Source organism: Camelus bactrianus, chromosome 3 (assembly GCF_048773025.1).
Source record: "Camelus bactrianus isolate YW-2024 breed Bactrian camel chromosome 3, ASM4877302v1, whole genome shotgun sequence".
Taxonomy (NCBI): domain Eukaryota; kingdom Metazoa; phylum Chordata; class Mammalia; order Artiodactyla; family Camelidae; genus Camelus; species Camelus bactrianus.
Window position 1 is genome coordinate 77,000,484 of NC_133541.1, and position 27,872 is coordinate 77,028,355.

General features: G+C 35.8%; 1 protein-coding gene across 1 annotated transcript in view; it reads left to right on the forward strand.

The window, feature by feature from the left end:
* Positions 1-27,872, forward strand: part of MAN2A1 (mannosidase alpha class 2A member 1) — a 152,571-nt gene that overhangs the window by 82,152 nt on the left and 42,547 nt on the right. The window contains exons 12-15 of the mRNA XM_010971473.3: positions 953-1,020; positions 24,760-24,925; positions 26,249-26,467; positions 27,185-27,307. Of these exons, the coding sequence (XP_010969775.1) occupies positions 953-1,020; positions 24,760-24,925; positions 26,249-26,467; positions 27,185-27,307 (576 nt within the window). The remainder of the gene's footprint in view (positions 1-952; positions 1,021-24,759; positions 24,926-26,248; positions 26,468-27,184; positions 27,308-27,872) is intronic.

Genomic DNA, 27,872 nt, shown 5'->3' on the forward strand with positions numbered 1-27,872 from the left:
TTAAGTTTCATTAGAAGACCCTTGATATTTGAACTTCTGTAACTTGTTAATCTATTGTTGCTGAAATTCAATTTGAATGATCCTAAGTTGTCTTCTTGTTTTAGGATGAGTGCAAGGAGTGCTCTGGTCAGTGTGATAGTAGAGTAGTGACTGAGGAATTGAGAGACTAGCTTTTAGTCTCAAACTCTGCACCTAATTGCAGGGCATTAAAAAAAATTACTTAGCATCTGTGAGCCCTCATTCATTTATCTGTAAAATGGGATGATAATATCTGTCTTGGCGTGTTAGGATAAGATAAGCTAAGAAAAACAGATCTTGCTCTGAAACAAAGAACAGGCTAGGAAGAACAGCTGAAAAATGGTTGATTGCAACCCTCTTTACACTTCCACTCAGCAACTCAGATATTTTGAATTATTTATTTATCATTAGAATCAATTGGGAATGACAGGCTTTGAAATTTTACATTTAATTTGAATTTGCACATCTGGAATTGGAGCTATAGCTTCAGTATTTCATGTACTGATGCCTGTAATCAAATAATAATTACATTTTCATATTAAAGTAAAAAATACAATAAATAGACATACATTTCTTAAGGTTATAAAACATATGACATAGAAGTAAAGTAGTAAAACTTTTTATGGATTTGTCTCTAGAACTCTGATTTATTTGGTTCCTAGATGGAACTACCCATTATGGACTCTAGTCCCTGTAATATACGATATACTTGAAATCAAAATACTTAATACATGCACATACACAAGATGTTGTGTTGAACTTTGAACTTTGAAGGACTTTATGTTGACCTTTGGTAGACTTCATGTAGCTGGAAGGAGGATTTTTTTTTTTCCTATTGTATACTTTTCATGGTTTCTTCAAGGTATTATTACATAGCTAATTCTGAAACTTAAAGTTTTAAAAGTAAAATAAAAATTTCTGTTCATTTTTACAGGATTTGAAACAAAGAGCACAAAGTTCTCTGCCACAGAAAAATGTGATAAGTCTGAGTGCAGAGCCAAGGTAAATACATAATTTCTCCTAAACTTTGATTACCTTTCTGACTTGACTTTTTTGATTTTTATGATTTTATTCTGGACCCAGCATATATTTTAAGGTAGTATTTCATTTAATCAACTTACTAATTTAAAAAATTGGTTTGAAGAAATGGATTTTCTCCCAGGACTGTGTCATGTTCAGTGCTAATAGCTAACACAGTGCTTGATGCATTGATAGCTAAATAAACTATTATAACAGTATTTCTAACAGATACTTCATATGAGATGGTAAATATGTATTATTATAAAAATTACCTTGTATGTATAATATTGATTTTTTTTAAAGTATGCTCTTTCTTGATTAACTTTTTGTTTACTTACCTTGGTTTCATTAATCTATGATCCTACATTTTTAAATGAAAGCAGAAACTTAATTACTATTAGGAGATAAGGGTTCTTACAGTAATTGTCACTGTGCTTGTCAAACTGCCTCATTTTCACACTGTTGATTTACGTTAAAGTAGATGGGAAACATGTTCAATTGACCTAGAAATGGGGCATTTAATTGATGGCTGCCTCTGACTTACAAAGAAATGTATCACCTCTTGCAAGTTGTAGGATAGAAGAGTAATTGTAAAGTGTAATCCTGACTAAACTTCTTCAGTAAGTAGAGACTTAAAGCATGTAGAGCTTACACCTTAGAACAAGAAGTTCAGTATATTTTAATAATACTAAAGTATCACTAAAGTGATACTAAAGAAACTCTACCTCTCTTGCGGCTAGAAAAAAAGAAGGGATTAATTTGAAAAGAAAGTTTAAGTCTTAAGGTTTAAGTCTTAAAAGCTTGCATATTGCCAGGCCATATTTAGGATGAAAGAATAATGATACTGAAAAAAAAATCAGTTATAAAGTTACAAAACATTCTCTTTTTCTTAAAATAAGTAATGTTTCAATGCATTTTGGGTTATATGGTTGTTCTTTATATATTGTGTCCCTAAGAAACTGTGGTGTCAGTAAATCTATTCGGCTTTAGAAGTAATCTTCTTATCTATTTTTTTTCTTTTTCTATTTTGGTGGGGGAGGATCTTCTTTTTTTGCTGACTGTTGGAATGACTTAAGCTTGCTATAAGTAATTCTTGCTCTGCCTCCACCCCATGAGTCTCCTGTGGGTACATGTTAGGGTGGGCGGGATGCGGTGGGGATGGGGCCCTAGTGAGTCAAAGGAAAAGATACGCTGTCCTTGCCTTGTCCAGCAGTAAGTGATAATTCGCCTTACGTATGCTGGAGGAAGAAAGTTAGAAGATAGAGGTCTATTAATTAAGGACAAATTATTTTTGAGCTTCAATATTGAAGAATTTTGATAATTTAGACATAGATGGAATTTTTGAGTCTGTTAGTAAAACAATTGCTTTTTGATATTTCTTTTTAAATGGTTTGTATTTAAATCGTGTTCTTCATTGTAATATTATATCTTCACAGTTCTTTTCTACCACATGTCATTGCTGCTGTTTCCATAGTTAGGTGAATTGGGAATGCTTATGATTGTCAGATTCCTATTTTTATCTTTATCGTCTTCTTTGTACTTTAGAGCCTCATGAATAAAACTACTTACGTTTTTGGTTTTTAAAGTCTATATTTTATTTGTTAACCACAAATTATCTGAGTTATTGATCTTTCAGTAAAATCAGTGAAGATTGGAAGACTGGGTGATGGGCTTTAAAATGGAAGAATTTGATAGTTTTACTTTGTAGGTACTGCAAGTTAAATAATCACCTATACTTCTCAGTGTTTAAATTGGCAGTTTCAAAAGAATGGCCATGACTCAGTCTTCTATTCTTTGTGAGTCTTCTGTGATGCTCTAAGGCTTAGCTTTACTTTGAATATAAGTGTAATTCTTATTTGAACAACATATTATTAATCTAAACGAAACCTCTATCCTCAGTAGAGAGATGTCTTCTCCAGGAGGATTAAAAATTGGTTCCTGTGGGTGGAGGTTTGAAAAAAACTTATTTTTTTTAATGTGCAAAGCACAGATACAGTACATAATAGTACATAACAGATACACGTTTTATGTGTAGTATTAAAATTGTGTGGAGGGGTGATTAGACTTGAAGGAGGTTATAATGAAAAAAGGTTGAGGAACACTGGTCTAAACCCATATAGTTTAAATAATACTTGTAAATGAATTTGATCATGCTATTAGTTATAGCTAGAACCTACCATGATTTAGTTTGTGAGTATTTAAAAAGTAGTCCATAACCGGCTGAAAGTAACAGTACATGTCAACGTGCTAAGGTTACGTGAACTGTATAGTGTATGCATTCATAGTCTTTGTACAGAGAGCAGGTATAATTAAGAATTAAAAGTTTAGGGCATCTTGAACAAATCATAATTGTCTAGGCTTAAATAATCCTTAAATGTACAAGGATGTTTCTGTTTCTCTCTACATTCACAATTGCCTAAGGAAACCAACTATAAGGACGCTTGATACAAAGTCTTACAGGATTAGGGGCTTAGAGGACTCTGAAGATTGAAGGTGAAAGTCTGAGACAGGGAAAGAGATTTCAGACTTCTTTCCGTATTCTATCTATTCAGGCAGCACAGGATTAAATGTTGCCACAGCACAGATCTGCAAGCCATGTGGTTTGACAATGTATAAAGGAACTTTTTTTTAAAGGGGGATAATTCGAAATGCCACCAAGTATGTAATCAAAATTACATTGAGATGGCTTCTGTAAATCTGAAAATTTAATTTTTCAAGTAGTAAATTTTTTAGTTTGAGAGTGATTTATTCAAACCACTATGACAGATTTACCTGTAAGTGCTTTTGATTTTTAGCAAGGTATTTATTGGTCAGGAATCCTACATGTCTTCCTTTTGGCCAGAAAAAGAAGGAATTAACTTGAAAAGAAACCATTAACCATATGGAGACGCAAAGGATGTCAGTGTTTTCTAGGCTTGGGTGATTTCAGGGTATCAGCCAGATATGAAAAGGACAGAATTCCAGAAAAGGCACTGGATAGCCCTACTGCTATTCACTTGTTAAGTGGCCTCTCTGCCCCTCTAATTTAATTTCCTCTCGTTTTCTCCATACTTGCTTTTCTTTTGGATTCTAATCTTGATTGAGAGTGTTGTTCTCTTTTTAGCTGTCGAGGTTCTGAAACCCTAGAATCCATTTTGACTGCTGTCTTTTCTTACTTGTTAAGTGTCATCAGTTAGTCTCGGGCTTTACCTTTACTCACCTCTGACATCCACTCTTTCCTCTCTTCCTTTTACTTTTGGTTTTAAGCCATACTTTAGATATTGCTTGAACAATGCAGTGGATTCTTGCCCTGAGGCCTTTCTCTGTGCCCTTAATTTACTAACTATAATTTATGTAGTTACCCGAGGAATTACTCAAAGCAGGAAATGGCAAGGCTTCTTAGGACCTAGACTTGGATGTCCTAGAAGGTCACTTCCAGTACATTCTGTTAGTCAAGCAAGTCACTAAGGTCAGCCAGGATATAAGGGAGAGGAATTATTGATGTGAGGAGCATATGCAGGAAGCAAAGGCAGATACCTTTGGAGACTGCCTACCCACAGTTCACCACTGGCCACCACAATTCACATGCCTTTCATGTGCAAAGGGAAATAAACTCACCCTCCTCCCAAGATACCCAAAGTCTTATCCCACTGTGATACTGGCCCCAATTTTCCATCTGAATCAGGTCCAACATGGCTCAGTTATATGGCTGAGAATTAGTGTTGGCTTACTTCTGCCAGCATAATTATTTGAAGTTAATCCCGATAAATTGTAAACTCCTTGAGGGTAGAAACTATTTCTTTCATTAATTTCTACCACTGTGCCTGTGGTATGATATTCAACATAGTAGGAATTCAATAAAGATTTGTTGAAATACATTTAATTACTGATTGAAGAGAATATTAAGCTTTAGACACCAGCTATGCATAGAATGTGATTCACATTCTATGTGAAAACATGGTATCCTGGTATATATTCTCCTCAGTTAGTTCTTTCACCTAATATTTGAAAATTGGATTCCAGAAGGATTCTCAATCCACTAAATACTAATATAAATAAAAATAAACAGTGATTCAGTAGAGCTTTGAATTTGCTCAGCATTTGGACAACTGCTCATTTGAGATTTTATAGTTTCATACCATGAGTCTTGAAAAATTTGGGGTTGCATCTCAGCATCATTGCAGTCTCATAGAATTAACTTTACTGGGATTTCATTCTTGGCGGCTCTTCAGAATGAGTGAGTTCGAAAGATATTCCCAAATACTTTTTTGTTGTTAACATGGAGTATTCCTCTTATTCTACATTTTGTATTTTTAATATTGTTATGAGAAACAGTTTTTCTGGTAGTAATTATCTACTAATGTAATAGGATTCAAGGCTTTAGATCATTTTCTTATTGGTCACTATGTCATCAGGCTGTTTTTATACTAAGTCATAATGTATCTAAGAAAGGATGTAATAGCTTTACCAGTTGTTTAAACGTAAGTTTTAAGTGAAGAAACCAAGTTTACAGCCTGATTTTTATTGTTTGGAATATTGACTGTTTTTCTTTGGGGGAGGTGGAAAAGTGTTAGCAGTGATAATTAGTGGAAGAACTGTGTTTGTTGCTCATGGATTATAATGGTTTAAGCTCAAGTCTTGTCATGGACTAGAAACTAGTATAGAAATGTCTTCACAATAGTTAGCAAAAAAATAAATATATATAAGGAAGAAGACTGAGGGTTTTCTTTCTTGAAAATAGTGGGCTGCATTTTAAAATTATCCAAAGGATATTCAAGCTGATAAAAGAATACATGATTTGACTAGGATTTGATACTGAACCTTCCAAAGGTTCTATTATTTGGAGAGCAGCCCAAATGTTTCTTCCTTTGAAAGCTGGTTTATAACTTCTCTTTTAATGGGAGAGTTCTTAACTGACAGTACTAGAGACTCCTAAAAATAACTGAGCTATTCTAGTCTAGGTCTATCTGGGTGTTAATAGTATAGTCCATTTATGGACTAATGCTCATTACTGGACTTGAAAGGTAAGTTCCTAAACTCTCCTCTGAGATGCTTTTCTACTTAAGTATTAATTGCTTGTTAGAGGGGTTTGTGTATTTTCATCTACATTCCCAGTGAATTGTGTTTTGTTAACTTTGACTCTTTCAACGTATGGAGTGAATAGTTCTCTGATTATCCAGAAAACGTGTCAGCCTGTTTGTAATCTGGGATATTTTTAGGGAGAGTGTTTTACCCAAAAGACTGAGTGGTATATAGGACATTATTTAAACAATCAAAAATTTCTTAGGAAATACGAGATAGCTTCCACATGATACATTAGTCAATTTTATGTTAAAAGATCTTTGCCTAGTGGTTGGAACTAGTTTTGAAACAGTCATGTCTGGCTGGCAACATAAAATAATCTTATCTGGAGTTTGCTGGTCTAAGTTAGTCATTCACAGGCTTGCTTTTTGCCTGTTTTTTTCAGGGAAATACAAAGGTCTTTGGGAGAGAGAATAGGAGGAAAGGCTCCACTTTTCCCACACTGGTCTCCCCACCCTTAATATTTCTATTTATTTTATTATGTCAGGAGTGATGAGTATTAATTCCTGAAATTTCAACCCCACATTGACTTAGATGAAATAACACCTATTACATATATATAATATTTATATACATTTAAATTTATATATATTTATATATGTTAATATTTACATTTATAATATATTTATATTTTATATATTTACAATATATATTTTATATTTTTATATATTTATTATATATATATTTATAATTTTTTTTAATGTTGACACTGTGATTTTATATGCTGGCTGACTAGGAACCCAGAGACTGACTCTCTCAATTTCTTATTAAAACTCATGAAAACAGAAGATGATGAACAATGAGAGGAGCATCAAAACCTAAAATGCAGTCGAAGGTACCCACAAACTGCAAAGCCGATCGAACTAGACTAAAAAATGCAGTTAATTACTCACTGACCAATGAGAAACAATTAGAAATAAAAACAGTATACAGGTCTCTAAAAGCGGTATAGAGACTGATTCCTTTGCCTTTCTATAACGTCTAGCCCCACTTCCACCCCCAACACCCAGGTTTTGAAAAGACTAAGAAGAACAACTTATTTCTTAAAATAAATTATTACAGAGACCAGAAAAAAAAATTTTTTTAACTCTGTGGAATTCTCAAAACGTTTGAGTCGTTATCTCAAAGAAATATGAAACCAAAGTGGAAAGTTGTAATGAAAAGATGGCAAGATGCTGTGGAAAGGGGGAGGTGTGAAATAAGGAAAGATTATTAGGGGACAATAACAGCATCCATTCGTGATACTGCAGAGTGGAGCTGCCATTATGAAAGAGCGTATCAGTGACATGAAAAAAGGGAGATGCTTTTCAAGAATGCAGAGAAAAGAGAGATGAGTGGAAACAGTGAGAAAGAAGATGATAGGTATAGCAGATAAGATTTCAACAAAAGAATTATAGATTTTCTTTAGTCAAAAAATGGAGCAGAAGCAATGATCAAAGATACAATGGAAAGTTTTCTGAGCTGAGAAGGCCTTGCTTTATAGATGAAAGGGGCTAACTTGTCGGTAATATAAATGAAAAGAGTCACCTTAGTACATCTTGGTAACTTACTTCAATTAAAAGGAAAAGGACATCTGGTCAAAGTTCCCAGGCAGAAAGACAGATATTGTGTAATGTGGAACAAAAGCTAGACTGACTTAGGTTTTCTTCCCTGTAACAAGAAGACTATGGAGTTTAGAAATCATTTTATGCTCAAAGTTATCTTTCATAGGTGAAGACAACAAAAAGACAGTTTCAAATATGAAAACACTTACAAAGCATACCACAGGCACTCTTTTCTTCTTTTTAAAAGGAAGTTTTTAAAATGTTCTTGATAAAGTCAATTCACTTTACTGATAAATGAATCAAAATTAAGAAGGCTTTGGAAATAACTAGCTCTAGTGGAAATCTAAATTGTTTTTGCAGATTTGATTGCCAAACTAGAAGTAGAAATTTCCATCTAGTTTTGGTAGAACTTTTGTAAAGTAAAGATAGTTTACTAATGGTAGTGTTGACCTGTAGTTCAGGTTATGTTAACATCTGAAAGAGGTAAAGAGACAGGAGCAGATAGGAAATCTTAAAAAATAGTTGTTTTGCCTCAGGAAGGTTTAAAAGATAGAAGTTGCTGGTGAGAGTGATATTTCCTTCTCGTTGGCTTCATTTATTGTCAGTGTACTATTAACTCTCCAAATGGACATCCCTGCTGAGAAGTCCCTGGAGCTGACACATGCCCACAGGCCATGTGGGTAGCTCCACTGAGAAGGGCCACTCACGCCTTCATCTCAATGTGTTTAAAATTGAGCTCCACCCTCCCTGAACCTGTTCGTGGTCTCAAGCTCTTTTTGTAAAATTTTAGCATCGTTATCCAGTTCCCAGGCCAGAAAGCTGCGTCTCAGCTTCAGAGTGATCATACATTCTAGTTTTTTATTAGTGTTCCCTTTCACTCTCAAAAAGATATTTATTTGGACAATAAATTATAGGATTACCCTGATCATTGTTGTCTCTTCTCCAAACAAACACCAAGTCTTTTCATTCTATTTCTTAAATGTATCTCAATTTTGTCCACTTTCCTCAGGGCCACTATGCTACTTCAGGCTGCTGCTCTCTTTCCCCTGCATGGTTATGACAACCCTGTGACAGATGTCCCTGCCTCATACATTTGTAGGAGGAATTAAGTAAGATTATGCATGTGAACTTAATTATGGGATCTAGCACTTAGGAGGCATGTGACAAATATGAGCAATGATGTTGTAACTCCCCTGCTCAAGACCCTTCTTTTCTCCATTGCCCTAAGGAAAAACTCCCAGAGTCTTTAACAGGGCTTATGTGTCTGCATTTTAGTTTCTCTTGCATTACACACATCACCCTAGCCAATACCATGCACTCCAGCCCTTCAACAGCTGTCAGTTCTTTGACTTGCTGTATTCTCTCTTCCTTGTAGACCTTTGCTGCCTGAAAAACAAAACAAAACAAAAACCTCCTGCCTCACCTCCAAACACACAGAGGCACACATACACACACACAACTTGCCTGATTAATTCCTGGTTGTCTATTAGGACTCAGCTTGGGTATTTCATCCTCTGGAATCTGTCCCTGATATCCTTGAGTCTTATATGCTCTCATGGGGCTATGTCTTGACTCACTATTGTCTCACTTACCACATGTGTAATATTTCTCTAAAGAGACTTGCTATAAACCTCGTGAAGTCATGGGCTGACTCATTCATCATTCAAACATGGCACCTAGCAATCTTTCAGAAAAGTGACCTAGTAATACGTGCCAGGAGTATTTGAATTGGGCATTACACTGGAAGAAATCTGTCCTGCAGAAATAATCATATATAGAGATGAAGAGAACTGTGGGCAAGGATATGTCTCTTGGCTTTATCATGTGAACAAGTATTTTAAAAGACTTCAATTTTCATCACCAATAACCATCAATGAATTGGTGAAATATTCTATGTTCATAAAGTTCTAATAAATTTTTTAAACATGCCAAATTAGCATTCTTCTTGTAATAAAAATAGCATAGAATTGGTAAATTTTGAAGTTTTAGCATTTTTAGTAAGACCTGCCTTCCAAGTCCCATGGAGAATAGGAAGATGACTTGTTTGAATTAAAGTTGTTATTGAGTCAAATAAGGAAGAAGTGCTTGGCACATAGGAGTTGTTTGCCAAATTGTTAACTAAAAATTGAAATGGAGAGGGTGACACTTAGGAGAAAGAAGTTATGTGTAACATTTGATAGGCAGTTAAGGACTTGTTTAAAAATAAACAACCCTTTAAGGAAAAGCATGTCTATGGTGATGAATCTTTATGGGAAAATTTTTACTTTAGGAGATTCATCTTACATTCAGTGTTCTCTTCTTTTAAGATTAAATTTTGGTCACTTGTTGGCTTCCCTATGTTACCCAGTAATATCTCTTGTGTGTTTAGTGTTTTACTTCGGATTGCATTCAAATGCCTATAACAAAAACCTCTTAAATTTGCAAGAAAGCAGTTAATTTTTCTTATGTACAAGTTTTGATGTAGGTAGTCCAGAACTCATGATAGGTCTCATGGGGTCATTAAAGGACCAGGCCCCTTTTACCTTTCAGCTCTGCCATCCTTAGCCTGTGGCTGTTGTCTTCATGGTCTCAAGACTGTACCTGCTTCTCCAGGCATTGCATCTGTGTTCCAGCCAGGAATGCAGAGGGAGCAAAGGACAGAAGTTGTGCCAGTTGAGTCTGCTGATTTTTATTTAATTGGTGATATAATAACTTTCCAGGAAGCTCTACTTACTGAATTCTAGTTACATTTCATTGACCAGAACTATGTCACATGGCCACCCCAAGCATGGGGAATCAAGGTTTTTTGTTTGCTTTGCTTTTTTTTTTTTTTTTAAAGCTAAGATTGTTGTCATCCCTAATAAACTTGGGTTTCTTTCTATAAAGTAAAATAAGAATGGCTATTGGGTAAGCAGCTAGCAGCATCTACTCTCATTAAGTCATTAACTAAATCCCAGGTCACCTACCATATAATCTGATCATTGGCTACTTTTTCCTGACACCTTAAGCTCAGACTGGAGTTACATTCTGTATACTGTAGAAACAGATCTGTGTTGAATAAATCAGTTCTGGGTACTAGAAGCTTCTTAAAAACTTGTCCTCGAACTTTCATATCAAAAATCATATCAAACACTTAACAATTATTAAAATGAGAAACTATTACAACTATTAAACATAGAAAAACCATATCAAACACTTAGAACTATTAAAGAAACAGATTTTGTTTCTTCCAGTGCCAAAACATAATGGGTATTACAAAATTAAGAACTGGGAGAGAGAGAGTAACATCTCCTAAAATAGGAGGCTATATGTCCTTTTGGAATTTGGGGTTTTCACATATTAAGAAAATATAGTATTCTTAAACATTTACTATTCCTTAGTGACCTGCTAAAGACCATGTTATATACTTTCTCCTTGGTTTGATCAGCCATTCAGTGCCAGACATACTTTGCGTTCCTGCCCTGTGTAGCACTGTGCTGGGATGTGTACACATTTTCTTTCCTCTTTGATTTCTTGGTTTTTTCTTGCTCAGAATCTGCACAGGTAAGGTATCTTCTGTAGGTAGTCTGTGACTCAGAGTGCTGTATATCCTCTAAATACAAGTCCTTAATCTTTTGTGAAATCTTCAGAATTTTTTAAATTTTAGGAACGAACGTAATACGCATATGTGGCATATTACCTAATACTTCAGATTGTGAGGCAGGACTCATCAAATATTTTAAAATTTCTCAATATTCAGCTCAAGGGGAATAAATAATTATATATAGCTTCATGTCAGTTCAGTTTAGGTTTTGCCTCCAAATGAGTTTTGAAAAATCTTGAAGACCTGTAGAGTAGTGGTTTGGAAGAATTATGAAATTGTTTAACGTATTTAGCAAGTTCCCCAATAAAGACACAGTACAGCAGAAACCATCATGACTCTTCCAGATGGCGCTGGATTATTACCAGCATGCCTGAGTGCCTGAACTCATCCTCTCTGTCCTCATTCCCACTCGTTTGAAAAGTCTGTTGGAGAATGTCTCTCAAGAAGTCTCTGCAAGTTGAGTGGTGCTGACTCTCCACATTTCTGTACCACGTTCCGTAACCACAGAAGTTTTTAGGTGTTGACTTTTCGCCTTCACAGGAAACCTTCCCTGACTCTATTGAGTGCTCTAGCTTCTTGATTATACTCCAAGCTTCCTCATTATCACGATTCAAAAAAAAATTTCTTATTCCATTCTTATACCTCCTGAAATAATAATTTTTATAATTCTTTATTAGACAGTGTAAAATTTATGATAGACCAATTTAAATAATAAAATCATACATTATTACATACATGTTTTTACTGCTGTTTAGAAGTTTGAAGAAAATGCTTATCAGGAGGCTACTATCAATATCACATATTGATTTTTAAGTGATTTATAATGTGGGGTTTGTCTCCTTAGTGCTTTCAGGGCATGGTATCCTAAGTTCTTCTTTTTTATATGAGCTTGAACAGTTCAAGTTCTTACCAGGCCCTTATAATTAATCTGCTGTGATTTTTGTTCTAGTTACAAAATTATTTTAGATTTATTAGACTTAGGTTTTCTTTGTGAAAGTGGTTAAACAGACTGCATTTTAAATGATGGCTTAAAATTTTATTTCTTTAAAAGCAATGGCAAAGTAGTTATGTGTTCAGTGAACACCTGCTAAATTGCCTGGTTTGTCTATGTTTTAATTGCCTTTTTATTGTTTATACTTTAAATCAGACTTTATTAACTAGCTATATGGTTCTAGTTGATTGTTGCCAGATTATTATACATAGTGAATTAAGTTTACACTGGGTGTTTTATTTGTGTGGTTTGTCTAATGAAATTGGAGTGATTTTGCTCATTGCTTATGATATCTTACAAGTACTCCATCAAGGACCATATGGAATCAGGAAAGTGCAGAAGATGGGAAGGAATATGTGCCTCTATATGTAGGATTATGATGTTATTTTGATACCTTACAATATGAAGGCAGAGTTATGGGGACTACCACCTATAGTCTAGGAAGGACTATAATAATTTCCAGTTAAAATATTTGGAAATATGTAACTGTAGAATCTAACAAAAATTTTGGAAAGGAGGTGAAATAGTGTCAAAGAAGAGCTGGCATAAGTTTTGGTCTATCTGTCAGATAATGCAAATTTTAAATGATTCTGTTCTGTTATTGTTGGAGTTATGTAATGCACTGTGTGAAAGGGTTAAAGTAAATTAAATATCTAGAATATGAGTGACTTATTTAAGTGATTTGTATTGGGGTGGGGAGAATAAATGATTATATGAGATCAATTCCTTAGTTTATTTTTTCTAGTTTTGTGCACATTTAGTCCTCTGTCCTCTCTCTTCTTTTCCTCCCAGTGTCCATCATGTCTTCTGAAATTGCTAACTCAAAGCTAATTAACTCAGAGCAGTTCAGAGCGCAGACTGAAGTGATGTGGCATTATTTCAAGTCTTCCATTCTTCTGAACCGGATTTTTTTTCCTTCTAAATGCAGATTAATAAACCGTGCACTACAAGAGGAACAAGGAAAAGGATTTTAGTGAAGGTATCCTGATCCTGAAAAAGTCAGGGAGGGCTTCAAGCCCATCTTGGACTTCAGAACACTTCACAACTTTGTGGTAAAAGAAAAATTTTAAATAGAAACTTTGGACTTATTTATTTCATCCTTATTTAGAGAGTAGCTTTATTTTATTTTTTAGGCAAGAAAGTTAAATGTGAAATTGGGTTAATTTTCAAGCTAAAACATACTTGGGTTTTAGATTTTTGTTATTTGATAGGTACTTAAGATATACTCCAAGTTCTGTAGGTAGTTGGATGGCTTGTGTGTTTTCCTTCGAAACGTGTTCTTTATCCCTTGTGACATCATATTCGTCTTCACTGTGAGTGATGTTTTTTCTAGTGTTTTGTATTTTCTTCGGTCAGTTCATTGGATTGTAGAGTGTCTTTCCCAGAACCAATATTGTGTCTGAAGTGTTTTGAAAATTGAGTGGTTTGTGCTTTGCTGTTTTCATATTTTCAACTCTTACATGGCTCATGAGCATGACGAGATGCTGCACAAATAAAAAGTCGTTGTTTTCTCTTCACCTGAAAACCTTATACAAGATAGATTTCACTTGTTGACAAAGATATATAAGGTGAATACAAGCGTATTTGCCATTTTTGTCTTTAGCAACAAAACAATCTTATATTGCTGCACTAACTTCTTAAGATCTCTTTATTTGTGAAAATCAGCCTGTTTATGTACTATGTGTTCCTCTAAAGTTATGGTGTTACAGTCATGGGAAAAATGAAATTTCCTTCTAGTAGATGAAAATTACATTTTGATTGAACATCATTCCTTACGCAGTCACCCATAAATATGTCTTTCACTGTCTTTTCAGAAAATAGCTACAGATGTGATTTCTGAACTGACAAGAAAATAGAACATCTTAATGTTTTAGGTAAAACAGATGGTATTTTTGTTTTAGGCAAAATTCTCGGAGGGAAGGCAGCTTAATTGGTGACAAGACTCTTGGGGTCAGCCAAATTATGTACAATTTTTGTGTCTGTTTCTTTTTATTGCTTTAGTATCAAAAGTTTTAGAAGAGTTGGAAAGGAATATTTATCCTTTTTATTAACTTGCTGTTTTCCGTTATGCACTGGAAATAGTTGTAAGATTTTCCAAGCATATTCAGTTTATAAAACTTAATTAAATTGCATGTGGATTCTACTTTGATTATGGTTTCATTTATGCTTTTAGTAATGCTTTTCTCAGTGTGGGAAAGCCTGAAATATGTAGTTGTACTTTTGAGGAGTTAACACTTCAATTTATAGTACTGAATTGCATTTGCAGCTGTAAATTCTAATAACACTTGTGATACCAACTCTTTTGTTTCCATACCATTGAGCTTTGGGCAGATCTCACTGTAAGATGCCTGGAGAGAACACAGTATTGTGAAGGGAGCTGTGAACTGAGAGTCGGAGGGCTCATTCTAGTCCCTTTTCTGTTGCTAACCAGCTTTTTTTTTTTTTTTTTTTTTGAAATGTTGGTTCTATTGGCTATATGTCTTGGGAGAGAGGAGTTGAAGTAGGTGATCCCCCAGGGTTACATCCAGTTGACATTTAGTTTTCTTGTCTGTTAAAACACAAATCATTTATCAAGCATTCATTTGGATAAACACTGGGAAAGGAAGTTTGGGGGTAGAAAGCTCAACTCCAGAAAAAAAACCCAACTTTGCCCAATATCTGCAACATAGGGTAAGGAAACTATTTTCCAAAATATCACCAGTATTACAAAATGAAGACCAGTTATATAGCAGTTCCTTTCCCACGACCCCTTATAAAAAGTAGGCAGTCGCTGAAAGATCTGCTTGTATTGTCATCAGAGCAGCTGAGAGAACTAGCGTCAGCTTGGTCACCACATAGAAGATCTCTGTACCCCCGTCCTGCTGCTGTAGGTGGTTGGTCGGGACTTTCGGAGCGAAGGCGGTTTGCTAGAGTAGAGGTAAGGGCTCACTGAAGCAGCGTTCGGAGAGCCTTGCGAGGATGGAACTCGGGTGCGACTCTGAGTGCTGCAGGTAGAGCATCGGAGCTTCCAGCACGTACACGCTGAGTTCTGTGCCCACCAGAGAAGAGCAGGGGCACCTTCCCTGCCTCCAAGATGCGTCGGAGACTGACTGAGGTTGAATCCTGGCTCTACCACTTAAATGGCTGTGAAATGTGAGCAGGATAACAAACCAATCTCACATTATAAAATGGGCATAATTTTCAGACTTCGTAAGTTGGCTGTGAAACCAAGAGGAATTAATTCAAGTAAAACACATACTGTATACTAGGCACCGTTCTAAAGACTCATCAAGTACTAGCTGTTTGGTATTATTGTCATTGTTATTATCTCTATTAACATCTGAAAAACTGACTACCATCTACCAAGTCACGTTTGAGTTAAAAATAGAAATAGCAAAAATATTCTCTTGAGATACAGTTTCATTTTTGATTTACTGCTTTGCCTATTAGTATTATAAGCAAACATAATTCTCTACTCAAAGTAATGTTTTTTAACATATAATATTTACTTAATAATTGCCTACTTCTCATCTAAACTAAGAACTCTTATTGGTAGTGTTCGATGCAGTTCTTGGATTTAGTAAGGTATTTCAGAAATCAAATACTTAGTTGACAACAGCAGCTTTAGGTGCTGCTACCACCTTGCTGTTCCATGAAGGGCATCTTGACACTGGATTCAGTCACCCATGCAGTGCACGTGTTCACTTTCCTTTTGAATCTTGTCCTTGGGCAAATGACTCTCCACGGGATGATCGATTCATAATGTTTTTGTCTATGAATTTTAAGTTATTTCTCCTAAATGTGGGGAAAGATGGTGAAATAAACTTCCATGTGTTAGGAGGTTCAGGTAGCATTTACGCACTACTGTATTCAAGTACAATCCTAACTTTTATTGCTGAGATGAAAGAGCTTTCCGTTCCTCGGTGTTGATTTTTTTTTCTTCTTCAATGAGAGTGTATTTGCTATTTAATCAACTGGAAGCTTCCAGAAAACATCATTTAAAAAATTTTCCCCTTGCAAATATAAATTCCAGTATCTGGTCACTGAAGATAAGTAGGATTGTTATTGTGTAATTTCTAGGGAGATTTTTATGGGAAAACAGTTGCATGTTTGCCTATTTCTAGGAATAGAAAGGTGTTAAGCTGGGAGGCCTTGGAAGGTATATGAAAAAAATCTTATGCGTGTGTGCATTTCTTCAGTGAATGGTGTCTGTATAAGGTATTTAAAGGTCAGGAAATAATTAGAATTTTAAAAGATTAAGAATAAGCACCTTGGTCAGTGTAAGGGACTGTCAGTCACTTGCTTTTCAAGAAGTACAGGTTTGGGGTGTTTCTCCTTGTCGTTAGCTGTGGGCACTTGCACGGGGGCATTGGACGTCTGGGCTCCTGAGACCGTGTAGCCAGCAGATGGGGAAGTGGGAGAAAGTACTCTCTGGGAGAGCGGGTCTGGGGTCTAGACCACTTCACTGCTACCTTTGCCTGGACCCAGGTCTACGGACCCCAAGCCATTCTCACTGTTCTTTGCCCACCCACACCCCTGTCCCCTTTTTCAGAGCTCAAGATTTTCTCTTCTGTGTTTGGTGTCCGTTGTGATATGAAACCAGAGCTTAGCAGTCATTTTCAGGAGGAACAGTGTAGCCTGCTATATCCGTTTCCTATTGCTGCTCTAACGAATTACCGCAAACTTAGTCCCTTTAAAAACCACAAGTTTATTACCATATAGTTTTGGAAGTCAGAAATCCACAGTCAGTTTCCCCGGGCTGACAAAGTGTTGGCAGGGTTGGTTTCTTCTGGAGGCTCCGAGGGGAGAGGGTTGCTTTGCCTGTTTCATCTTCTTAGGTCACCTGTGTCGCTTGCCCTGTGGCCCCTCTGCATATTCCAACCTCCTGCTTCTGTTGTCACACGGCCACCTTCTCTTTTGGACTTTCCAGTCTCTCTCTTCTAAGGACCCTTGTGATTATATTGGGCCCACTTGGCTCATCCAGGGAAACTCCCCATCCCAAGACCCTTAATCTAATCACACTGCAGAGTCTCTGTTGTCATGTAAGGTAACATAGCCATAGGTTTGGGGATGAGGATGTGGACATCATTGTGGGGAAATTCTTCTGCCTCCCATACCTGGAAACCTAGTTTTTATATTTCCAGTGGACAAGTAGATCCTGAGTCTTCGATAGTTAAATTAGCAGCATCAGGGTAAATCTATGTAGATGTTTCTCAGGCACTTCAAATTCAAGAAGTCTAATCCCAGATTTATCACCTTCATCTCGAAACCGCCTCCCACCACCCATCCTTAGGTGTTCAGTCTTGGTTAGTGGCACCACCATATCTATCTCATCCTAACTGGAAACCAGGAATTACAGACTTTTCCTTCTGGTTTATTCAGCCTTGTACAAGGAATCCCCAAATCCTATCGGTAAGAATTCCTACCTGTTTCTCAGATTTGTTCCTCTTTTTGTACTTCGGCCACTCCTGTAATTTAGGTTTTCACCTTTGCTACCTGGGCTATTGTAGCTGTCTGCTTGGTCTTCCTCCTTTGAGTCTTGACTCCTTAAATCCTTCCTCTACTTGGCAACTAGAAGTGTCTGTCAGAAATGAATCTGACCACGTTACACCCTCTAGTCAATCCCCATAACCTGTGTAATAAGGTCTCAGCAGTTTGTAATGACTTAAAGACACCCCACTGCTCAGTGTGACTTGAGAACTATCTCCCTTTCTAGCTCCAGATACTGGCATCTTAGACCAGCACTTTGCTATGTAGATTCTGGTGGGATTGAATGGTCTGTGTATCCTGAAAATGACATCCTTTTTTCTTTATGTATCTGTGCCTTCTTTTTACAATCTCTCTCCCTGGAGCGTATTTCCCTACTTTATTTTACCTGGCTATTTCCCACCGAACCTTTTAAAAAGTTGCATGTTTTTGTTGTTGTATTTTTCTGATTATTTAAAAAATATGTACTTTTTGTAGATAATTTTACATCCAGATGTCTAAAAATTAGTTGCAGAATGTACTAATAATCCCAGAATCTAGAGGAAGTATCTCTGTTAACAGTTTAACTTCTCTTCTGCTTAATCTGCTCTGTTGTTAAACAAGCAGATCTGCTGAGTTCATAATTTCAAATATTTATCCTTCTAGAATTTCATGTGGTTAATTTTTAACATATTCAGTTTCTGTAGTGGAATTTTTGATCTTTCCTTCTACTTTTTTCATGTTTTCCTCTTTCCTTGGACATATTAATTGTTCTGTTAAAGTCTTATCAGTTAACTCCAGTTTCCAGATCATGTATGGTTCTAATACTCCTGTCTTTTTCTTTTTGTTGTCTAATCCTGGGCTCTGTCTTTTGGAATGTCTCAGAATTTTATATCAAGTGCTAGACATTGTGTATACAATTTTTATAGGCTCCAGAAAGTATCTTCTAGAGAGTGTTCACTTTTACACCAATCAAGGGCTATGCTAGTTGAGGCTAATTCTCTCAAGGTCTTGTTCATCTAGCTCATTAAGTTTTCAGCTAATAGCCTAGTATAATCTGTAGGCCCTACTCCCTGGTGGGTTCTAATATCTCATGAGATGGCTCTGCTCTACTTTTCAGAAGCTTTCTGTTTAGATTTTAAGCCTCCCTTTCTGTGCAGCCCCCAGAATTCAGTACATGTACTGATGAGAAAACCAGGTGTGTAGTTGAAGCCTCCTATTTTGCCACCAAATGTCTTTTAGCCTCTTTGCCCCCCAGATCCTCCCTTAGGCTTTGTACTAGGCTTTGCAGAAAATTCAGCCTTTCCTATGCTGAGAATTGGCACATCACAGGGTGAAAAAGGCTGGAGAAGGCAGCTCCCTTCTCTGAAGTTCTCTGTTGCCTTCAAGCAGATGATTCCTGTATTTTATCTGTTTTTTTTCTAGTTGAGCTAGAGAATTGAGAGCTCTTGTCTGTTGTCAACTATTCCATCTCTGCTGGAAGTGGAAGCATCATTCATTTTTCAACTTTAATTTGCTGAAAGAAAAATGCTCACTTTTTCCACTTGAGTGTTTGTATTTCTGTTAATTTGTAAGAGCACTTTGGAAATTCACTGAATTTTATGTCCTTTTATTTTTTATTCCTTAATCTTTTTTTTTAACATAGAAAATGTTCTAAATTTTTTGTTATCAAATCTGGCACCCTTTTACTTTGCTATGTTTTTTATTATGGTTGGAAAGAGGTTTTGTACCACAGATTTTATATTTATCTTTCCTACTGATTCTGCATTTGTTTGTTTTTGAATTTTTAAATTCATCTAGAATCAGTGTTGGTATTTTGTTTTAATGTATCTGTTTACCCATTTTCTTGCCGTCTATCATCATAGATGCATCATAGGATTGTTTCCCTTCCTTTCCCTCCCAGTAGAAGGATTTCAGTGGGATTTTGGTTGGCAGTGCATAAGATTCACGAATTCATTTTGTGAGAGTTGTCTTTTTGGCAGCAATTTAGTTTTCTCAACTAGAAAAGTATGTCTCTCCATTCATTCATTTTTATGTCCCATAGTAAAGTTCTGTCAATTTCTGAATATGTATTTGGCTCATTTTGTGTAAAATAAAGTTTCTCTTTAGAATTCTCTCCTGATTAATTCTTAATCGTACTGGCTGTCATCGTTTTGTGTGTGTGTCACAGGACACTGTATATTCTTTGGTCTTATTACCTACCCTGTTATTTTGAACTTAGCAGTCTGTCTCTCCCCTTCTGGACTCTGGGTACTTCCAGAACAGGGACTATCTAGTTTCATTCATAAGTTTATAACTGTACATACAGAAGGAACCCTCTCTCTGTCCTTTTTTTCCCCTTTTTACTTTAGCCAAATGCCATGGGGTTACTTTGTATGTGTGTATATTCTGTGCGCCTGTTCATTTATCTCCACTTCTGGAAGCCTCCTCCATATTATCTGAATGAACTCTTGTTTTAAAGTATCTTTGTTATAACATGTGCAGTCTTGTTAATTTATTTCATTTAGATTTATATATACCTTTCATTAAAAAGCACATAAGGCAGGTCAGTACCTGGGTTAATTATAGCATTCATTCCACCATCCGTGTGATTCATGTACCAGGGGCCTGAGTTTATATAGGCAAAAACTGGGGGAATGCTGCAGGGTGTGTTACCTTCATTTGATTGGTTGGTGATGAGGTGACAGGGTGGTGCTCCAGGAGTCATCCTTCTGGTTCCAACCAGTCTGGGCTCCCCCGTGCTTATGAAAGGAGAGATTTAATCGCTGTTGAGATTCTTCTTTGTGCCAGGTCTGAGCTCTGTAATTTTCCAGACATTTTATCATTTAACCCTAACCACAATCTTGTCTCCTGATTTTATAGTGAAGTATATTAAGGCTTAGAGAAATGAAATAACTTGTCCAAAGTCTCTCAAATTCTAAGTGCCTTGGTAGGTTTTTAGACTTGAATGTATCTGACTCCAAAGACCAGGAATCACAGAACTGATTGTGGTTTTTGAAGATCTGATGTATCTCAGAAAGACTCCCTTTGTTTTTAATATCTTGATTTTTTTTTTCTTTTCTGGTGGCTAATATGATAAGCATTATGTTTTAAACCTCGAAAACTGGATGGACTCTATCAAAAGGACCTCATATCTAATCATTGCAATTTTTGTAAACATGAAACTGTATATTTTCATATTAAGAATTGTGTATAAAGTTACTACTCTTCTTTAGATTATACTCCTACACGAGGCTACTTAGAGAAGATGAATATATTCTTATTTGAAATGAGTTTTTTAACATGCTGTCCTTGATTAAGAATCAGACAAACTGAGCTCTGGCCTTTGCTTTTGTTCTTAACGTTGTCTATGATCCTGAATCCGTCATTTGCTGTTTTTTGCGGAAGGGTTTACAGAGCTTGTTGACCTTGAAGGCATTTTTTTAGGAATTAAAATAATCAAAATGAAAGAGATTTAATAAAACGATAAAGTTCCACACTAGTAGGTGTTGTTTACAAATGATCAATTCTCCTGGGATTTTTGTACATTACTCATTCATCAACTATTTATTGCATGTTATTTCATCCATTACTAGGTACCACACTAGGCACATGAAGTGACAATTATTTTTTATATAACCTAGTGTTTGCTTAATTGGCTTTAAACTGCACTTACAGGGGCTTGCAATATTTTTTATTTTTATCTTCCTTACACAACCATAAATATATGTAGTGGGTTTTTTTAAACTTTTTTTTTTTTTTAATATTGGAAATAAGACCAGGAAAGAATTGGAAATAAGACAAGTAGTAAATCTGAGAGAAGGAAGATGTACATATGTACATAGTATACTGAATGGCTGGATGCTGCATTGAGAATATTTAAATACAGAGGAGCAGCAAAAAGACCATGATTATCTTGGAGGGAAATAGTAATGCTACAGACAGGAGCAGTTGATTGTCAGTATAAAATTTTGCAGACTTCATTCTTCAGATAGCGTCTGCTCTGTGTACAGTTTATCAGGTGTCTTGTGGAAGAGATCTCTCTGTGACTTAGACCTATTAAAATAAGCTTTAGAAATGAACTTCTGGTCTAAGGAGCATTTACGAAGATTTTCATGTTGAGTTAACATCAGCAAAATGTGAGCAAAATCAACATCTTGTCCACCTTGTTTATTAAAGTTATAATTGAAACATGTAAGTAGATGTCTGAATGTAACAATTAAAGGGTACATTGAAACAATAAAAATTTGTAGTATTTTTAAATGTTTTTTTAAACATTGTTTTTGCTTACCTCGTGCAGTGAGGTCATAAGATGAACTCTTTAGTATATATTACAAGATTTTTTTGTTCCAGTGTTCCAGTCTATAGATTTTCTTTCACATAAAAAAAAATAAATAGCTTTTTGTTCATCCTGGGCTTCCTGAAGAGAGAAAGTCTGTGGACACCTTTGGCATCAATGAGGACAAAATTCTTCTCAAGTGAATTTGGAACTAAGGGAATCTCCACAGGAAACCCCAGTTGTCAAAGAGGTCCTTATAAGACTGAGCTCTAAGCCTGTATGGCACTTTTAGCTGGGTGGGTCTCAGCAATGTGCCTTACCTCCCTGAACCTCAGTTTCCTCATCTGTCCAGTGGGAAGGATGCAAGGCCGTGCCCCGTAGGTTGCCCGTACAGGCATGAGGACTGGGCCCGGCACACTGGAAGCAGTCTGTAAGTGCATGCTATATTTTATTATCAGAGCCTTTGTGACCAGCTCTGTATTGTGGAGCATCCACAGAACTTACAGTGGGAATTCTGGACTCTGGGCTTAGGTCTGCCTCAGGGCTTCTGGAGAATTGTGAGACGTCTTGAGACTCCATCTTCTAGAGTTCTTCACATCCTAGCTCTAAGCCGCTGTGCACATGGGGTTCAATAGTAAGTCACTCATTTCTGGGATGCCGGTTTGCACATCTTTGGTGCCGAGGTTGAATGATCCTCAACTGCTTTTCTTCCCCAGCAGTAGGAACATAGTAGAGTCTGGTTGGTAACAGTGAATCCAGGCAGTTGTGATTCTCCAGGCGTGTTTGTGGTAAAATCACAGTCAGGCAAACGTCAGCTCTGGTAGGGGGCATTTGGAGGATGCCAGTAGTTTGACTGATTCCCTCAGGTGTGTCTGTTAAGCACACCTCTCAAGGGGGCAGTACTCTCACTGTCCTTGAGGATTACTCCTGTGGATTAAATGGGGTTTTGTCTGGCACTTTGAGGCTTCAGTGCCCTCTGTGAGTATGTTTTTGACTGCTTGCTTCAGCTGCTCTTCTCTTGTATACATGTGGAATCTCAATGAATCTGTAAATGATGTAAATTAGATCTTGTGATGCTGATGTATTGTATAAGCCTAATAGGAATTAGAGACATTCTGATTGTCATATATTGTTACCTTCAGTATTCAGAATACTGTTTCAATCGTAAGTGCCCCTCCTGATAACTGCTTAGGAAGCTCAGAACTATTTTTTTTTGCCCTACATTTGCATTGGTTTCCTATCTATCATCTGTCACCAAGTCACATCCAGCCTCCTAGCTCTCATTATGGCACTAAGCCCCTGCGACCTGGGGTTATGGGCAATTATCTCAATTCTCTATATACAAGGAACAGCCTTCAACTCATGAAGACAAAGCATTCATATGTTACCTGCCACATGTTTCATGAATTTTACAATATATCCTCCTTCTTTTCCTTTGTGTTTTCCTATTGACCTTCATTTTAGTTTTGGTCTCTGTATTAATTTCATTTCTTAACAAATCATTTGCAATGCAGTTGAAATATACAGGACACATGTAGGATGAAAGAGCACTGCTAGGCTTTCTGATGCACTAAATGAACAATGCTGGCTCGCTTCTACCATGTCTGATATAGCTACAATGGGTCAGAGGGAGAAGTGATTGTTAAATGACTATTCAGTTCTGTGTTCCTGAAGTTACAGAGTTTTACAGGAATGCAAAATATTTCAGATTATGAAAATATTCACTAATGAACCATTCAGTTAAATTATTAGTCAGATATCCTCTTTGAAATACCATTTATTTAATTTGAAGATAATATGATGTAAATTTATTATAAATTAAAATCATAAATCTAACATGGGCTGCATATTTCATGAAGTCTGTAACATAGTGATCAAGAATGTTTCTACTCACAGACAAAGCTATGAAGCAGTGAGGATCTGACAGAGTTATGCTGAGAAAACCAAGAATATTAGGTGCTTCAACTGAAAATTATTTAAATATCAAAGAATTGAAAGAGGACTTTAGGAAAGATGATTAAGTCCACAAATATTTTTTAACAAATATAGTTATGTTTAAAACTATACTGTAAAAATTAAATATTATGTGTAGGATGTCATAATGTGCTAATATAAAATATTTTTAGAAAAATTTTGCCAAAATCCCAGTTCATTCTAAGAATTGTATATAATTGCAAATATTGCCTAAGCTAATTTTGAGTCTTTATTTTTCTTTTCTAGCTAAGTTCCAGCCAATTATTTTAACCATTATTTATTATAAAATTTTAGCCCCTGCTTTGAGTTGATTCACTGCAAATGGCTTTTCTTCCTCAAACCAACTCTCTTGGGTGTTAAGGGTCCCTGTGTATAAAATATATGTGTGGATTATATATACATTCTGCATGTATAGCCATACATTTCACTGTGTTTTAGTGAGAATAAAGTGAATATCAGGATTTTAATTGAAATTAATTACAAGTAAAATGCAAACAGACAATTTATGTATTTTCTTATCTAGTGAAATTAGGCAGGGATCAGGATATTAGTTGTATAGGGCTGATTACTTTAGAAAGACTAATAAAGCCATATATACATAGGTCATTTTCTGAGACACAGAAATTGCTTTATTAGAGTTCTATTAATGTCTTCCATTTGTATAACATTTATTCTTAGAAAGTGAATCATTATTTCATTACCCTTTGTATTTTGTGGTATTTGTTGTGATGAGATCGCCTGTTCTCCAAAAGTTTTACCAGAATATTCCCTATAATTCTTCTTCATCTGTTGGCCTCGTGACTATCAATGAGCTGAAATCTTACAAATAATGTGAAAAAAGTACAAATATTTTGAGACCCCGATAGTAAAGCAGCTGTTTTTGCAGGTATCTTGTGGTTTATAATCCTTCAGAACAAGACCGAGAAACGGTCGTCTCCGTCTGTGTGAGTTCCCACAAGGCACAAGTGTCCTCTGCCGGAGGAAAGCCCGTGGAAATTCAGATGAGTGCAGTGTGGGATACAGCAAGTACTGTTTCACAGACAGCCTATGAGGTATGTCTCCTCCATAGAACTTAAAGAGGCATCATGAAAAAATCACAGCCAGTATGCAGTTTATGTGTGTATATATATACTCCTGAGAGCGGTCAAGTTAGTGTGCATGAAGTGGTTAAAGCTGTAAATACCAGAGAGTTTAACTGGCCAGTTAAATGACACTAAAGAAAGAGAGATCCTATGTTTCCCAAAATATTATTATCTTTGTTAGTATGTGTATTGTATGTTATACTTAGTACTCTATTGGTATGTATATCCTTTATATTTTAAGTGTGTATATTGCAACTCTTTCCTGAAGTAATCGTTCCTCATAAAATTTTGAATTTTTTTGTCTAACTCAATTTAGTGACAGTTGCACAAATTGAAATGGAGATAAATACCATCCTTCTAAATAACTTTTGGATACTTTCAACTTTTTATTGCAAAAGTGACATTAATATGCCGTGAAAGAAAGACTTCTTAAAATAAGTAAAATGTTTTTTTTCTGAGATATAATTATGGAAAATCTAGGTTCAAGTAATAGATATTTTGGGGGAAAATGTCTTTAAAATAAGCAGTATTAAACTGAATTCCCCCCCCCCCATATCACTGGAAAGATTGAACTTTTAGAGCTTAAAGTACAATTTAAATTGTACTTTTGAAGACACAGATATAAGCTAGGAACCCTAAAAGACAATTAAAAGCCATTACTGGCTGGTGTTATAAATTTATAATTCTTTAGGTAGAAAGGAAAATTAAGTTTTGGTCAGATTTTACAGGAAACATGCCATCTAGAAAAGAGCAGTAGCACCTGGAAGGCAGGCGTCCTGTCTCATGGCACATGTATCCTCCATGCCTCATCCAATGTCTGCTAGACCCCAGACTTTTGATGGCAGGTGTTGACTGAACTAATGTGGTTAATATTTACATTGTTACATTTGTCATTTTTATTTTTAATGTGCTGAAATATCATAGTATTATAAAAGGATTTCTAATAATTAGGAAAAATCATTGTTCACAGTAAGCCCTTACCTCCATGGAAAATTTTGCTCTCTGAGCATCCATTAACAATGCCATAGGACAATTGAGGATGGTCACATAATTTCATATATTGGGTGAAAACGTGAAAGCCTCTGATAGTCTTTCCAACTTGAAGTTATTAGTTTCCCTGGATAAACAGAGATGTGGATACTCTGCCCATAAGTTATCAAAACATATTTGTAGAATAATTTTATATTCTCTTTTTAAAATGTGGTAGTTGCTTATTTTTACTAGAGGTATAATTGGTTTCTTGTCGGTAGATTACATTTCTCTTTAATAAATTCCCTCCTCTGTCTTGCAAAGATCTCTTTTCTAGTACAGATGCCACCATTGGGACTGAAAGTGTATACAATTTTGGAATCAGCAAGTTCAAATCCACATTTAGCTGAGTATGTCCTATATAATGGTAATATAGAAAATAAAGGAATTTTCAACATGAATAATATGAAAAGTGCTGAAGAAGAAATAACTCTAGAGAACTCCTTTATTAAGCTGCGGTTTAGTCAATCTGGGCTTATGCAGGTATGTTCTGAGTAATTTTGAAATTTACAGAAGGCTCATCACTTTTATTATAATATATGCAGATTACATATGCAAAGTAGGAAAAGTAGACACAGATACTCTGGGAGAAAGGATAGATGAACTGTATGTACATTCTTGTGGTCCATAGTTACCACTTGTTCCTCACAAGTGTGGTCTGGGAGTAGTGCTGCTCCATGAGCTGTTTGTTAGAATCCACTAGGTAAGTCTGGAAGTTGTGGCTGTTCAGAAATGTTTATGGAAAACTTTGAAAGCAATTTGGCCAAGTAAATTTATGCCTATTCAATCTAATAATAAAAGTATGAGTGTATATTTGTATACCACTTTAAACTCAGTTTTTCTAGTAATTCACTTTCAGTGCACTTTATAAAAATATTAGTCCATACATACTGGAAATAAAAATAAATCTGTTCCTTTACTACAGAAAGTTTGAGAAGTACTGGTCGAGATCTCTTAATTTGTGGATCTCTTTCTTCCTTGGTGACGTGTGTTCTTTTTGTTCCTATTGTAACAATTTTAAATCCTAAGGTTAAGTATTAAATTTTGAGGGTTCATCCAAGAATTGTGAATATTAGAGGCTGAATGTTAGCATTTTTAAATCTATCACAAGGTATTTTTTTTAATCGAAATGCACATGGAACTAGATACAACTCATTAATATCTTAATAATGAGTTACCTTAATTTTTTTTTAACCTAAGGAAATGGTAAATAAAGAAGATGGTAGAAGTCATGAAGTGAAAGTGCAGTTTTCATGGTACGGAACCACAAGTAAAAAGGACAAAAGTGGTGCCTACCTCTTCTTACCTGATGGGGAAGCCAAGGTAAGTGCTGATGAGCTGAGCAGTGAATAGCACTTATTGGAAGACCAATGAGGAGAAAAACAAATGCATATCATTATTTTGTCATCAGTTAGGAATAGATGAGTTGACTCCACTATTACATATCATTATTGACACAGCAATTTTCTAGTTGAATGTTAGATAAATAATTTCTCAGAGTTGGAATTCTGCTAGGATGCTGCTGTGGACAGGTGTTCTCTATGGAAAGAAGCTAGATTTGGTTTAGGACTAGGGTGCTGTTGTGTTGTTATGCCCATATGTGGCATGGCATGTATACCGATGTGAAAGATCTAGCCATCTAGGAAAAAGAGATTGCCCACCAAGCCATTTTTCTCCTTAATTTTAGCACTTGAAAAAACAAACAAACAAAAAATGTTCCTACCCTTGACTGTAAAGATAGTATATGCAAACCTTTGCCCATTTAATGCAGAAAGTGAAAGAAAACAATAAAATTTGCCAACTATTCCACAAGCCCATGAAAATTCCTGCCAACATTTTGATGTATTTTTTATTGTCTTTTATTCTATGCATATCCTTTACCCCCCAT